Genomic DNA, 15,387 nt, shown 5'->3' on the forward strand with positions numbered 1-15,387 from the left:
TTTCTTTTTTCTTTTTTTTTTTTTTTGAGACAGAGTCTTGCTTTGTCATCCAGGCTGGAGTACAGTGGTGTGATCTTGGCTCACTGCAACGTGCTCCCCCCAGGTTCAAGCGATTCTCGTGCTTCAGCCCCCCGAGTAGCTGGGATAACAGGTGTGCACCACCATGCCTGGTTAATTTTTGCATTTTTAGTAGAGATGGAGTTTCACCATGCTAGCCGTGCTGGTCTTGAACTCCTGACATCAGGTGATCCTCCCATCTCGGCCTTCCAAAGTTCTGGGATTATAGGCATGTATGTGTTCATCCTTTTAAATATCTGCGGGTAGCACTTAACTTTAAATGGGTACTAATTAAACTATTGAATGACTTTAGTATGGATTGAATGACTTTGCTCGGTCCTCATTTTTAATTTCCTTCATTAGAGGAAAAAAAAAAATGCAGGTTGAATATCCCTCATCCAAACTGCTTGGAATCAGAAGTGTCTCAGATTTTTTTGCATTTTTGGATTTTTGAATATTTGTATTGCACTTGCTGGTTGAGCATCCTGAATTCAAAAATCCAGAATCTGAGCTGCTCCAATCAACATTTCTTTGAGCGTCACGTCGGCACTCAAAAAGTTGTGGATTTCGGAGTTTCTGGTTAGGGAGACTCATCCTATATGGGTGCTGGATTGTCACAGGATTTCTGGACCAGAGGTTAAGTGACTAGGCTTTGGTTTCCGCTTTGTTCCTAAGCAGGCTGTTTTCTTCCATAATCTCAGCTTTAGATCCCCTGGTTGTCAAAGAAGGGGATGGGCCATTGATGTTTACGGCCTCTGTTAGTTCTGACTTGGAGACACCTGGCTTCAGTTCACCTTCCTTAGGAGTGGACAAAGAATATGGGAATTTTGAAATTGTTAGTCAACATCTACAGGGTCATTGCAGCCTGGTTTTAGGTAAAGGCAATCTTTAGTGAGCCCAGGGAGAAGCACTGGTTTAGCTGTCAGCTGAGAGGGGTAAGCGGTCCTATTAAATTTTCTCTGTGTTAGTGAAAGCATTGTTAAGGGTCACAGCATTAGTGGAGCTCGCTGGAAAGAGGAGGGGAACTCACTGTTACAGGTTATATTGAATGTCTTTTCAGTCACTAAATGCTTTTTATGATATGTTTTTCAGGATTTCAGTGTTGTATGATTTCTCTGTATTAAGCACAGGAAATTAAACATCAGCAAAAAAGAATGCTCTTTCTTTATTTTTTTTTTCTTAGAGATGGAGTTTCGCTCTTGTCCCTCAGGCTGGAGTGCAGTGGCGTGATCTCAGCTCACTGCAACCTCGGCCTCCTGAGTTCAAGCGATTTTCCTGCCTCAGCCTCCCGAGTAGCTGGGATTACAGGTGCCCGCCAGCATGCCCGGCTAATTTTTGTATTTTTAGTACAGACGGGGCTTCGCCATATTGGCCAGGCTGTTCTTGATCTTCTGACCTCAGGTGATCCTCTTGCCTCGGCTTCCCAAATTGCTGGGATTACAGGCATGAGCCACCACGCCTGGCCTTGAATGTTCTTTCTATGGGAATCTACAAAAGCCAGCTTTTGAGCCTAGTAGCAGAAAACCTCTTCTTCATTGTTTAGCTGTGCTGTGAGCTTGGAGGAGGGCTTCAAGCCCAGCTGAAAAAGCTGTAGTATTTTATGTCAGTGGCTGTCTTGGAGAACTTAATGAGCACTGGGCTGGAGTGATACTGTCAGAGTTCCTGAGCTGTTTGAGGCTCTCAAAGCCTAGATACTGGGGTTGCCCAAATACATCAGCTGGACTCACTATTTCTCTCGGGAGTCGGGGGGTGGAAAATGCTGTTGTCTTAACTCTGCTCTTAATTTTACAGTGCTGTTATTAATGGTAAGAATGATTTCATACGTTTGTATTTTGCTTCGTAATTCACAGAGAATTTAAAAATCCATTATCTGATTTTATTCCCTCAGCAGTTCTGTGAAAAAGGCAGAGCAGTTTTCATATCTTCTGTTTTCCCGTGATTCTCTTGTGGCTCACAGAAGCTAAGAGCCTTCACCAAGGTCATAGGGTGAATGAGTTGCAGAGCTGGGAGTAGAGGCTCAGGCTTCTAGTGACCCTGTTTCTTCCTTGATAGCTCGCTCTGGTGGCGCTATGCTCAGGTAACTGCGCATGCTCGGTTTGGTCTTTCGTAAATCCCTGCCCCATTTTGGGGGAGGTTCTTGGGATGCTTCTATTCATTTTGGAGCATTTAAGTATCTTGTCCTCTCTCCCTCCTCCCAGATGCATGGGCATTTCTGCAGGCCCCCAGGCTGGCCCTTGTGAGTGGGAGTGTCTCCTGCCTGCACGTTGCTTGCATGCCCCCTTCTGAAGGTGCTCTTCCCCGCATGGAGCCCCCTCGTGCCTGCCTTCACACTGCAGGCTGTTCGGTAAATGTTACTGACTCAGCATCGTTGTTTTCTAGAAATGAGACGGGGTATGGAGGCCAAGTTCTTTTCTGTTTGAAGGCTGCCATGGTATCATCTTGCCTTCCCCGTGTGTGCTCCTTGAGGGTGTCGCTGTGCTGCCGTCATCTGTGTTCCCTAGGGTGCCTCCCTTGGAGTCCCAGCCGTAGCAGACATGCAGTCAGTGCTCATGGCCTAAATAAGAGGAAGGCCAACGGAGCCATTAAATCTGGAAAATGACAAGTGAGGGAAAGGAATTTTTATTGAAGGCTTGTGAAAAAGAATCTTTTTAGAAAAGTTGACCTGTTTCTTAGCTGGAGCTGAATTTCAGCTCAGAAAAGCAGCTGTGTGCCCAGAGGGCTTTGGGATTTCAGTTTGGACAGATGAATTTAATTTGTTGTTGAATTATCCTTTTGTAGTTTTATTAGACCTTTCTCCCAAATGGAATCGATTTTTCTATAAAAGTCTCACTTCCTTTTTGAGAAGTGTAACACTAATTGTATGGGATGGTCTCCCAAAAGATTACCTGCCAGGAACCAAACACACTGCCTCAGACTCAGGCCCCTGGTTTCTGCCTGTGCAGCTGCAGGGGAGAGACGCACGCTCGAACTGAAATCAAGACGCATGTCTGCATCTTCTCTTTCTTTACTGCTGTTTCGGCTCTGAGCTGGCCTGCCTTCAACATCTAGGAGCTTGGTGGGTGTAGACACATTACGGTATGGAGGAGGGATATGGTGTTGCAACAGCCAGGAGACTCACTGAAGTCTCTGTTCTCTTCCTGCTCACTGCTCTGACTTTGTACAAGTCGCATTTGTAGGGCTGTGCACAGTGGTTTACACCTGTAATCCCAGCACTTTGGGAGGCCGACCTGGGAGGATCTCTTGAGCCCAGAGTTCGGAACCAGTCTGGGCAACATGGTGAAACCCCATCCCTACAAAAAATAAAAATTAAAAAATTAGCCAGGTGTGGTGGCTCATGCCTGTAATCCCAGCTACTGGAGAGGCTGAGGTGCGAGAATCACTTGAGCCCGGGAAGTCGAGGCTGCAGTGAAACATCATTACGCCACTGCACTCCAGTCTGGTCAGAGCAAGACCCTGTCTCAAAAAAAAAAAAAAGAAAAACAAACAAACAGAAACCCATTAGTAATAGTGGCAGTAGTTAACTTTTGAAAGTTTGGAGAAAAGTTCCTAAATAACCTGTGACCATGGACAACTTACTTAGCCTTTCTATGACTCAGTTTCCTCATCTATGAAAAATGAGAGAATATGGTACTGATCTTACCGGATTTCAATGAGAACTAAACGAGATCAAACTCAGAGCCTGGCACCTCGTGAGTGCACACTCAATGTTATTATTTCAACATTTTAGAGGAAAAAGAATGCTAATGGGTCATTATGGCTAAACATAGTCTATCACTGGTGTTACTCATGGTATTGGAAGGAACTTGAATTCCATATAGATAGTGTGATGGAGAAAGTATTTTGGGCATTGGCAGCATTTATTCAAAGAACAAAGGACGTGTCTGTCCTGTGTGGAGAGCTGTTTCCGCTTGTTTCTTTAAATGCTATGGGAAAAGCAGTCGGCCCTGTGCTCTCTGCCGGACAGCTTCAGTCTCCATGTATTGATTTGGCCAATTGTCGCTCGCTGTCATCATGGCAGCAGCAGTTGAAGGGACAGCTTGTCTTGATTTGCATTTTTGTGTGTTCGTGCTATTTATAGACAATTAAGACATGGAAGCCTGTTTATGGCAAGCTGGCAAATTCAGCAAAACATGGAAAAACCTGTTAGCACAGTTTGCACGTGTGCGGGCACAGAGCAGCCAAATAAACACACACGTTTTCCTGTACTTTAAAAATCCTCTGGGGAAAAAAAAAAAAAAAAAGACATTAAACCATTGCCCAGATGGCTTACAGAGCTAGAGCTTTCTCCTTGAAGTACATGAGTATGGCTGTCAGATATCTGAAACCCAAAGCCATCTTAAAACATCACCATAATTTTGATGCTACCCCTACCCACCGTTTTTTTCCATTTGTAAGGTAAAAGGATCCAGGAAGGAAAGTATCAGCTTACAAAGGCTTTTGTTACAATTAATCGTTCACGTTCTTTCTTTTGGTATCTTATTCTCTGTTTACATTTTATTTTTATTTTTACTTTTTTTGAGACAGAGTCTTGCTCTGTCACCCAGGCTGGAGTGCAGTGGCACGACCTCGGCTCACTCCAACCTCTGCCTCCCAGGTTCAAGTGATTCTTGTGCCTCATCTTCCTGAGTAACTGGGATTACAGGTGTGTGCCACCACGTCCAGCTAATTTTTATGTTTTTAGTAGAGACAGAGTTTCGCCGTATTGGTCAGGCTGATCTTGAACTCCTGAACTCAGATGATCTGCCTGCCTCAGTCTCCCAAAGAGCTGAGATTACAGGTGTGAGCCACCGTGCCCGGCCGCTGTTTCCATTTTGTAACGCTAGCATCACCCCAGTGTAGGGTGGCTAGGGGTATTCTTCTTTCCTGTTTCCTGGTGTATTTTCCTCTACAGCATTGATCACTCTTTAACATACTTTTTGGTTGTCTGTCTCTACCTACAAAAATATGTATGTTCCTTGTTATATCACCAGTGCCTGGCACGTAGTTAGTCAGTCAATATTTGTTGAATGAATGAATGAATGAATGAATGGGCTAAAAGAACCTTCTTCTTCTTTCTTCTGGCACTTCACACCAAATGCTTTTGGAAAATGCTATGTGAACAGGGATCATAAGCAGGAGAGGTTACACACATTGCTGTGGGATCGCCCATCATCCTCAGATACTTGTCTGGAAGGAGGTGGAGTACTTGAGTAGAAATGATACAAGATAACTTCTTCAGGAAATCAGCCAAGTGTCACAGCTTTTCACATAGGCGTGTGATATTTGCGTATGTGTGTATGAAGAGCTGTCGTGGCCTAGAATCACGGGCCTTTAGATCCCTTGTACAGATAGAAAAGTAAAGGCCGAGGCCCAGGAATGCTGCAGGCCACCGAGGTAGAGTCCCTGTCTGCCCTTCTCAGTGCCCGGTCACTTCTCACTGCACTCCCCTCTTTACTGCTAAAGCCACTTTCCCTGACTCTGAATGTGTAACCACGAGGGAGAAAAATGTACTCCAGGCTCACAGTTTGTGGAGAAAAAGCCCAGCAGCTGAAAATCATGTTGACGAAGTTTGTACCTAGAAAAAGTGGCCATTTCTATAGTGTCTTTAAATTTCCCTGTTTCTCATACATTTTATAAACAAGACAGTAGAAGGAGATTTGGGGACAGCAACTTTAGAACAAGGGGGAAAAAAATCAAACCTAGAACATTCCAGTTTCTGTTTTCTTCTCAGTTTAGGGCTGAGGCACTTTAGCTTCCTGTCTAAGGGACCACTCAAATCTGATTAGAAGCCATTGTGGGCTGGTAATTATCCGTAATTTTAGGAAGACAGATGCAGCACCAACTCTGTTCTCTAATAGCAGGCTTATTAATTTTATATTTGCATGGCAGGAGAAGCAGATGGCAAGGTGGGATAAGCGTCCAGATGCTTGGTCATTGATAGCTTTTTACTTCCACGTATCACATGGGGATTTGGGACCCAGGAGGCCTGCTGAGAACTGATGATTATCTGTCCCTTAACCAGCTAGGTTCTTTTTAATCCTGAGCTCAGAAAGATTGCTCCTACTGCAGCCAGGGAAGACAGGTGGTTGACTGGTTAGAAATCATGGCAGGTTATTTTCTCCAGTTGGCAAGCAGAGCTATCAAAAAGTTGTCTTCTCTATTGTATTTCAAATCTGGGTGTTTAAAAAATTGTGTAAGCAAATTAAGCATTTATTTAATGGTAGTTGTGTGTGTTCTTGATGCGAATGAGAGGTGCATTCCCTTGTAAAATCCCTGGGACACTGTAGGAGGACGTGAGCCTTAGAACCGAAGTTGGTTTTCTAGATAATCATGTAGACATGATGATGCTGAGCACCAGACAAAGATGTTGATTGAAGTGATTTAAAAAAATTTTCTGAGTTCAGAGTTTACACCAATATTTAGAAAATCAGCAAAGGAACTTGGAGGAATGTTCTCAGGCATCCAGTTCAGCCCCCTACCCACATTGTCATAAACTCCGAGTGTGTGTACAGGGAGGCGCATTCCTTTCTGTTCTCATCACAGATCCTTCCCTGGCTCTGCACCTGCCTGTCATGTACGTCCGTGTGAAGAGACCACCAAACAGGCTTTGTGTGAGCAATAAAGCTTTTTAATCACCTGGGTGCAGGCGGGCTGAGTCCTAAAAGAGAGTCAGTGGAGGGAGATAAGGGTGGGGCCATTTTATAGGATTTGGGTAGGTAAAGGAAAATTACAGTCAAAGGGGGGTTGTTCTCTGGTGGGCAGGAGTGGGGGTCACAAGGTGCTCAGTGTGGGAGCTTTTTGAGCCAGGATGAGCCAGGAAAAGGAATTTCACAAGATAATATCATCACTTAAGGCAAGAACCGGCCATTTTCACTTCTTTTGTGGTGGAATGTCATCAGTTAAGGCCGGACAGGGCATTTGCACTTCTTTTGTGATTCTTCAGTTACTTCAGGCCATCTGGGCATATATGTGCAAGTCACAGGGGATGCGATGGCTTGGCTTGGGCTCAGAAGCCTGACATTGCCCTCTTCCCTACCTTCCCTACCTTTTCCCTCCTGTGCGGTTCTCTCACAAAGTGAATGGCCTCAGCCACAGCTTCTCTGCAGCTGCATCAGACTGTGGCAACTGGAGTGGTGGCTGCTGCAGGGCCTGCTGTCCCCACGGAGCCCAGTCTTGCTTGCCACTACAACCTGGTCACCATTTTGCCCTGAAAGTATGTAATTCTACAGAATGTGAGCCCACATGCTGGGGATGGAGGCGTCTTTATCACGGTGTGCTCTGCATATTTTAATCTTGGGTGGAAAGTATGGAAAAGTATGTGATACCTGTGGTTTGATGTCAGAAGGACGTTGTGAACTTGATGTGGACTGAGGATGTTAAGGTGCAACAGGCACCCCGGCTTCATTAAATGAGACTTCCCCGTCTCCCTGCCAGGCACACACAGGTGTATGGCCATGCCTTATGTGTTATCCTTATCTAGAGTGTGCCTTGTTGTCATGCTTAAAATTACATGATGATATTCTGCCTCATAGAGTAGGTCCCAAACCGCATTCAACACAGAAATGTACTCTTGCTATTGTACATAGAAAGTGCTTTCATATACCAAGTGGGAGAGCAGTCCTAAAATCTGGGCTGGAATCGCAGAAGGAAGGCATTGGAAAGCAACAGATTCCCTAATCCGAAGCTGATTTTTGATGAACCTAGAAACAGGACCAAGAGAAGTGAATTTGCCTAAGGCCCTGACAGTGTCTCACGGTAGCATCTGAACCTAGCAGTTTCTTGACCTATTTCTTTAAATGATTAGTCATGCTTCCTCTGATTCCTATATAAACATTCATTTATATAATGTTCATTCTTCATTCATTCTTTTATATTCATTTATATAATGTTCCTCATTCATTCTTTTGTTTCAGTGAATTATTGCAGTGCTACCACGAAACAGTATTTGAGTCAAAATGTGGCAGTGTTGATCCCTTTCCAAGGATTTTAGTTGCACAGTTTTTCAAAGCTGTGCTAGCAGTTTCTTGTTGGTTGCAAGGTGTCCTTTCAGAAGCCAATTGTGTGGTGTATTTATGTTGATTGTTGGAGGTAGTTTGGTTAGAACCTACTTCGAGTGGCTGGCGTGGGCCTGGGGGACAGTGACAGCTGCCTGCTTCATGGGCAGAGATGAAGTAATTGCTTCCTGGGAAGTACCATCCTCCTGGCCACACTCTCCAGCCCATTTCGTTTGTGTTGGTTTCCTTGGCATCTGCACGTTTCTGGCTTCATGTGAGTCTCATTTATTTTAGCGTATGACTTCAGGCTGTGGGGAAGAATGGCCATTTTAGCAAAGAGATGCACACAAAGGAACAACTGGCTAAATGTGAGTGAAGACATTCTTAGGGGGGGTTTCATTTCTTTTATTCTGTGACAGGCAGTCTGGGAAGCCGTCTGGACACGTGGCCTGCGCTGTCACAGTTCCTCCTTGCAGGATTGCAGATGTTTGGAGATTGTAGTGATAACTGTTATTGAGAATGTCATTCTCGCAGGCTCTAGTAAGTCAGGATTTATTCAGTGTTAATTTGTTAAAGACAACTGTATTTCTAGCCAAATCCATGTTAGACGTTTCTCCTGGCATTGTTGCTGGGGGTATTCCCGTGGCTTAGTCTTAGGGAAGCACACGCCTTTGAATACTGCTGAAGCTGTGAGTACCCAAAGCGCACCGGAGTACTTTTGCCATATGAGGTGTTAGTCACTGATACACATCTCAGTCAGACCTGATGGATTCTTGACCCCTTCCTTTTTTAATTTTTTAATTTTTAATTTTTATTTTTGTTTTTTAAGAGCACAACCCCTCAGGTGGCCACCATGAATCTCTGGTGTTTTCAGTTGGCTGCAGCCTATTTGCCATCTCTGGTTCAAACATATTCAAAGCCTGATGATGCTTCCCTCTGTTGTTCTTCTGCTGTGTGACCTCCGCACCCGCAGGGTTCAAGACTGTCAGAGCTGGGAGCCACCTTCACAACTACCAGGGTTTCCAGAACCTCCTTCTTCTAGCCCTGGGGATGGAAGAGATGTCATCAGAGGTGAAGGCTTATTAGGTTTCCATGCCATTGATAACGAATGAGGAGGTTTTCTTTTATATAAGGGGAGCGTCTTATAACGTGCTTTAGTAGGGTAAAGAAGCTTTTGAGGTTTGCTTTCTCTGGAAAGATAATTTGTGATCCTGCCCTTGCTTTCAACAAAAATATAGTTTGCATACCAGTGCATTTTGTATTACTGAGCACTGGCTGACAAATGGTTCTTAACTCGTCATTCACTCAGCCACTGTTTCTTGAATGGCATATGTGTGCCAGCTGTAGTAGGAACTTGCTAGGCTCTAGGACTAACCCTTATGAAACGGGGGTCCTGGGGGAAGCAAATGCATATAAATATAAACGTTTGAGGGGATATCAGAGGGGGTGCCTATAGGTGCAAAACTTCGTTCATTCTTTGCCCCATCTAGGAGGTTTTGTGTCTTAGCAGCATGTTCCATAGCAACACATCCCTCTATCAAAATATTCATCTTATTATTTTGAAATTCTCTGCTTAGGTATGTGTTTTTCCGACTAAGTTTAGAACTGGTTAAGGACAGCCTATGGGGTATGTATTATATATATCTAAACACACACATATATTTATATATATACACATTACCAGTATAAATTTACAATATATTTATATATATACACACATATATATTTCTCCCTTTCTGTATATACACACACACACCACACACATATATGTACACACACACATATATGAAATTCTACTGCCAAGCACAGAAAGTCAAAACTAGGCAAGGATTCTTTTAGTGTTCATGAAAAAATAGATGTGCTTAGTTGAGAGCATCCTTCAGTTGCCAGGGGAAAGACAGGATGGATTCACAAATGGAGATAGTGTTTTGTTTTTGTTTTGGTTTTTGTTTTTTCTTTGTTTAACTCTTGAATTCAAAATAATCCAGACTTATGGAAAAGTTGCAAAAATAGTACAGAGAATTCCCATATACTCTTCCCTCAGATTCCCCAAACATTTCACCCCATTTGTACTTTCTCTTTCTCTCTCTGTGGATATAATTTTTTTTTTTTCTGAAATGTTTGAGAGTGGAAGGTAGAATGCAGGGTAGGGTGAAAGGTGGAAGGAGAGAGGTAGGTTGGGAGGCTTTTTTTTTTTTTTTTTAAACCTTCTGAGATGGAGTTTCGCTCTTGTCACCCAGGCTGGAGTGCAATGGCACGATCTCGGCTCACTGTAACCTCTGCCTTCTGTGTTCAAGTGATTCTCCTGCTTCAGCCTCCCGAATAGCTGGGATTACAGGCACCCACCACCATGCTTGGCTAATTTTTTGTATTTTTAGTAGAGGGGTTTCACCATGTTGGCCAGGCTGGTCTTGAACTCCTGACCTCTGATGATCCACCTGCCTTGGCCTACCAAAGTACTGGGATTACAAGCATGAGCCACTGTGCCTGGCGATTGGGAGGCTTTTGCAGTAACCCAGAGCGCTGTGATGAGGGCTGGACCTGGTTGGAAATGATGAGAAAGGTGAGAAGTGGTTAGGTCTGGCATATAGTTTGAAAGGAGAGTTTAAATGGGTTAGATGACAAGAGAGAGACGTGGCTCTGAAGGCATAGTAGCCCTTGCCCTGCTGGGCCGGATGAGACAGGCAGCCTAGGGCTACTACCGCACCCTGCGGGCGGCTCAGGACCTGGGCCAGCGGAGGAACCAGGCAGTGGTGCTGGCCAACTTCGGGACCCTGTGCCTGCACGCGGGTGCCAGCAGGCTGGCCCAGCACCACCTCCTGGAGGCCGTGCGGCTGTTCTCAAGGCTGCCCTGCAGGGAGTGTGGCCGGGACTTCACCCACGTGCTCCTGCAGCTGGGCCACCTCTGCACCCACCAGGGTCCGGCCCAGCAGGGCAAGGGCTACTATGAGTGGGCCCTTCCAGTCGCTGTGGAGATGGGCCATGTGGAGAGTGAGTGCCCCGGTTCCTCCTGTTCACCTTCCGGGGCCACTCGCATCAGGGCACACCTGGGGTTTGTGATTCAGAAACAAGTGGTGGTTTTTCCACCATCGAAAGTGCTGAGTCATGGCCAGCAGCAGATGTTGGCAAGCGCCCTGGAGACAGGCGGTTCCCATGCAAGGCCAGGCCCTCTGCCCTACTGGGGCAACCAGCTCTTCCCAGTTTGCCCAGGGACCATGCTGCCTTGAGCACGGAAAGTCCTGCGTGCTGGGAATCCCTAGCCATAACCCTGGGATCAAGACAGGCTCTGCTGAGCTGGGACTTGGGGCCCCTCCATGAGCCAGGCCCTGAACGCCGGTTCTTGTGCCCGTCTTATCTGCTTGGTGTGTTGGCAGGCTGCGCACCTGTCATCCCACTTCACAAAGGACACGGGGCGGGTGATTGCCCGAAGCCGCAGAGCAGTTCATGCAAAAGCAGCTCGTTGTGCAGTGTGTGCCAGCCCCACGCATAAATAGGGCTTGTGGGGTCCTCGGGTGGCAGGGACTGAGCATGGGAATGTGAGTTTTAGGCCAGAGAAGCCACAAAAGGGTGAGTGGCGTGATGGCGGGGCAGCACTTGGCCCCGGGTTAGGGAAGCCTCTTAGTCTGGGACCAGAGGGTTGAGAGGATTTAATCAAGTAATAGGTGGTGGTGGAGGGGCTGGTGGTGTAGCCTGTGTGAAGGACCAGGGATAAGCTAGTGGGGGTGAGTGGTGGTGAGTGAGTGGGGGTGAGTGAGCGGGGATGAGTGAGTGGGGGTGAGTGAGTGGAGGTGTGATGGGGGTGAGTGGGAGTGTGAGCGGGGATGAGTGGGGTGTGAGCAGGGGTGAGCGAGTGGGGGTGAGTGAGCGGGGACGAAGGGGGTGTGAGGGGCAGTGAGTGAGTGGGGGTGATTGAGTGGGGGTGAGTGAGCGGGGATGAGTGAGTGGTGGTGAGTGAGCGGAGGTGTGATGGTCAGTGAGCGGGGATGAGTGGGGGTGAGTGAGCAGAGGTGTGATGGGAGTGAGTGATCAGGAGTGTGAGCCGGGATGAGTGGGGTGCGGTGGTGAGTGAGTGGGGATGAGTGAGCGGGAGTGTGAGTGGAGATGAGTGAGTGGGGGTGAGTGAGCGGAGGTGTGATGGGGTGAGTGAGTGGGAGTGTGAGCGGGGATGACTGAGTGGGGGTGAGTGAGCGGAGGTGTGATTGGGGTGAGTGAGCGGAAGTGTGAGCGGGGATAAGTGGGGTGTGAGCGGGGGTGAGTGAGCAGGGCTTATGCAGGGAGGTGCAGAGTTAGGAGTGCGTGGGTTGGGTGCTGGATGGTGAGAAGCTCTTCTGGAGAGCTAAGCAGGGCCTGGGGCCTCAGGCTGTGGCTTGGCCTTTTCCCCAAGAGCACTGGGGAGCCATGGAGTGCTATCCAACAGTCACTGCAGACTGAGCAGTGAATGGACAGTAGGTGGGCAGGGCTGTCCGAAATCTAGGCCGCAGAGGATAGATGAGGAAGTTGAGTCCAGGGAAATGGCCGAGACAAGGGATACTGTTGTGGGTCCCCTCTGCCTTGCAGTGCTTTGTCATGGCATAGTGAGAGCACTCAGAGCTGCCTCCTGTGGCCTGGACCAGAGCCCCAGGGGCTGTGGCCAAATCTGCCCATTTCCCAGCACAGGCCTGGCACCCACTCCTGGCCCTAGGAGGGATGAGATTTTGGGAAGGACCATGTGAAGGGGCCCCGGTCCCACATATCTGCCCAAGGAGGGGTGGGGGGTTCAGACCCAGGCTTCTTCCCCAGGGGCATTCTCTGACTGGAAGGAGACCCTCCAGGAATCCAGCGCCCCAACCCCCACTGCAGCCTCCCGTGGCTCCTGGCACAATAGCCTGTCCCCAGGGTGCTGGGGGATTCAGACTTGGAAATGCAGGCCAGGGAACGGGGATCATGCCTCCCTATCTCCCCACCCTGCCCTGAATGGTCAAGGAGACCGAGGGCGGCGCTGATACCCCACATGCTTACTTGGGGTCATTTTTGAGTCACTTTTGGTAGTTTGTGTCATTTTAGGAGTTTGGCTGTTGTGTCTAGATGGTCTGATTTGTTGGTGTAGAGTTGTTCGTAGTGTTTTCATGGAATCCTTTTATTTCTGTCAGGTTGGCAATAATGTTTCCTCTTTCATTTCTCATTTTAGAAACTTGGGTTTTTAATTTTTTATTTATTTCTTTTTATTAGAGATGGGGTCTCATCATGTTCCCCCAGGCTAGTCTTGAATGCTGGCCTCAGCGATCCTTCCACCTCGGCCTCACAAAGCGCTGGGATGACAGGCGTGAGCCATGGTGCTCAGTCTCTGATTTCCGTCATTTGTGTCCCTCTTTCTTTTCTTGGTCAGTCTGGTGAAAGATTTGTCAATTTTGTTATTATTTTCAAAAAACCCACTTTTGGTTCTGTTGATTATCTCTGTTTTTCCATTCTCTGTATTTTTACTTCCCATTTCCACTCTCATATTTATTATTTTCTTCCTTTTATTTGCTTTGGGTTTAGTTCATTCTTTTTCTAGTTTCTCAAGGTGGAAGGTTAGGTTTTTGAGATTTTTCTTCTGTCTTTGAATGTAGACATTTACAGTTATAAATTTCCCTTTCAGCACTGCCTTAGCTGCATGTTGGAATTTTTGATACACTGTGCTATTTTTTTTTTTTTTTAAAGACAGAGTTTTGCTCTATTGCCCAGGGTGGGGTGCAGTGGTGTAATCTTGGCTCACTGCAACTTCTACCCAGGTTCAAGCCATTCTCATGCCTCAGCCTCCCGAGTAGCTGGGATTACAGACATGCACCACCCTACCCGGCTAATTTTTATATTTTACTTTTTTATAGAGACGGGATTTCACCATGTTTCCCAGGCTGTTCTCAAACTCCTGTACTCAAGCGATCCTCCCGCCTCGGCCTCCCACAGTGCTGGGATGACAGGCGTGAGCCACCGCGCTGGCCCGGGCTGTGCATTTGTTTGCATTCTTCTCAAATTAGTTTTCAGTTTCCCTGATGGTCTCTTTGACTCACTGGTTGTTTAGGAGTGTGTAATTTCCACATATTTTTGAATTTCTCACATTTCCTTCACTGTTGATTTCCAGTTTCGTGCCAGTACAGCTGAAGAACACCTCTGCTTTGGTCTCAGACCTTCTCCATTCCCTGAGGCTCATTTTGTGGCCTGGCACATGGTCTGTCATGGGGAATGTCCCATGGGTGCTCGAGAGGACTGTGTATTCAGCTGTTGTTGGGTGGTGTGTGTAACAGCTGTCCATTTGGCGTACCTGGTTTCCTGTGTTAATCTCCGGAATGTTTCTGGCACTAGAAAATCAGAAGCTTTCCACCGTTCCCAGCGCCCTGGCTTTGGGAGAGGTCAGTGAGCCTGTGGCTTGGGAGCCTGGTTGCATGAGAGAAGCATGTGTGGGAACGCCAGGGCCCAGCTTTGAACCCCGTTCCCCCAACATGATGCCGTATGTGGCAGACATGACGCTTGGCTTTGCTCTCTCAGGGTTCCATCTGCGACAGGGGCTACTTGTGCCCCTGGCCTCATCAGCTCAGGCTGAAGGCGGCCCTGGTCCTGGCCAGAGAGGCTTTGTGAAGCAGAAATAGATGGCCTGGTGCAGGGGCCGAGCCTGGCCAGGACCTCAGCCCTGGGAGTTGTAAAGAAGGCCGGCCTCTACCATGAGCATCTGCACCAAAGTGTGCCCATGTGACTGTGTGTTCGGAATCTGTCCTGAAATGGGTGCATGGCCTGTCTGTGCTCAGTCTCCCCACCTATGGGGCCCAGGCTCACAGAGGTGTGAAAGAGGCAAGCATGGCTCAGGGGCCTCCGAGCCCAGCCAGCCTCGCTTCGATGCTGGGAGACTAATGTCTTCCATTTTGTCTTCTGCCCAGGCCAGCTGCGGTCCGTCCAGCGGCTGTGCTACTTCTACGGCACCGTCATGCCCAGTGAGGCCCAGCGTGTCATCTACCATGAGCTCCAGCTCTCCCTGGCCCGCAAGGTGGCCGACAAGGTGCTGGAGGGGCAGCTCCTGGAGACCATCAGTCAGCTCTACCTGTCCCTGGGTACCGAGCGGTAAGGGCTGGCTTTGCAGTGGTGGAGGTGGGGATGGGCAGGGCAAGGAGCGGGGCACAAGAAAGCTGGCCCAGGACCCCAGCAGCCCCTCTCCTTTTGATCATTTGGTTCCTTGGCATCAGATGCTTTGAGCTGGTGGGCCTGGGGTCGTTCCAGGGCTGCTGCTGGCCCGTGAGTCCCAGCTTGAGCCTCCCTTGTTGGGTCAAAGGTCATCTCCACCCCAGCAGAGGCAGTACGTGCTCTCTGGGCTGTTCTTCCTACTATGGTGGCTTTTGTCATCTGACCT

The 15,387-nt window shown here is 47.7% G+C and overlaps 1 protein-coding gene across 6 annotated transcripts in view; it reads left to right on the forward strand.

The window, feature by feature from the left end:
• The window catches only part of LOC135971385 (SH3 domain and tetratricopeptide repeat-containing protein 1-like), a 42,587-nt gene that overhangs the window by 26,208 nt on the left and 992 nt on the right, over positions 1–15,387 (forward strand). For 2 of the 6 annotated variants that reach the window (XM_073993975.1, XM_065546572.2), the window contains exons 2-3: positions 34–244; positions 14,921–15,101. In XM_073993975.1, the coding sequence (XP_073850076.1) occupies positions 196–244; positions 14,921–15,101 (230 nt within the window). In that variant the 5' untranslated portion in view covers positions 34–195. Of the gene's footprint in view, positions 1–33; positions 245–14,114; positions 14,399–14,920; positions 15,102–15,387 lie in introns of those variants that run through there. The other 4 variants (XM_065546575.2, XM_065546574.2, XR_012413981.1 and 1 more) reach the window with 4 other exon arrangements.

This window comes from Macaca fascicularis, chromosome 6 (assembly GCF_037993035.2).
Source record: "Macaca fascicularis isolate 582-1 chromosome 6, T2T-MFA8v1.1".
Classification (NCBI taxonomy): domain Eukaryota; kingdom Metazoa; phylum Chordata; class Mammalia; order Primates; family Cercopithecidae; genus Macaca; species Macaca fascicularis.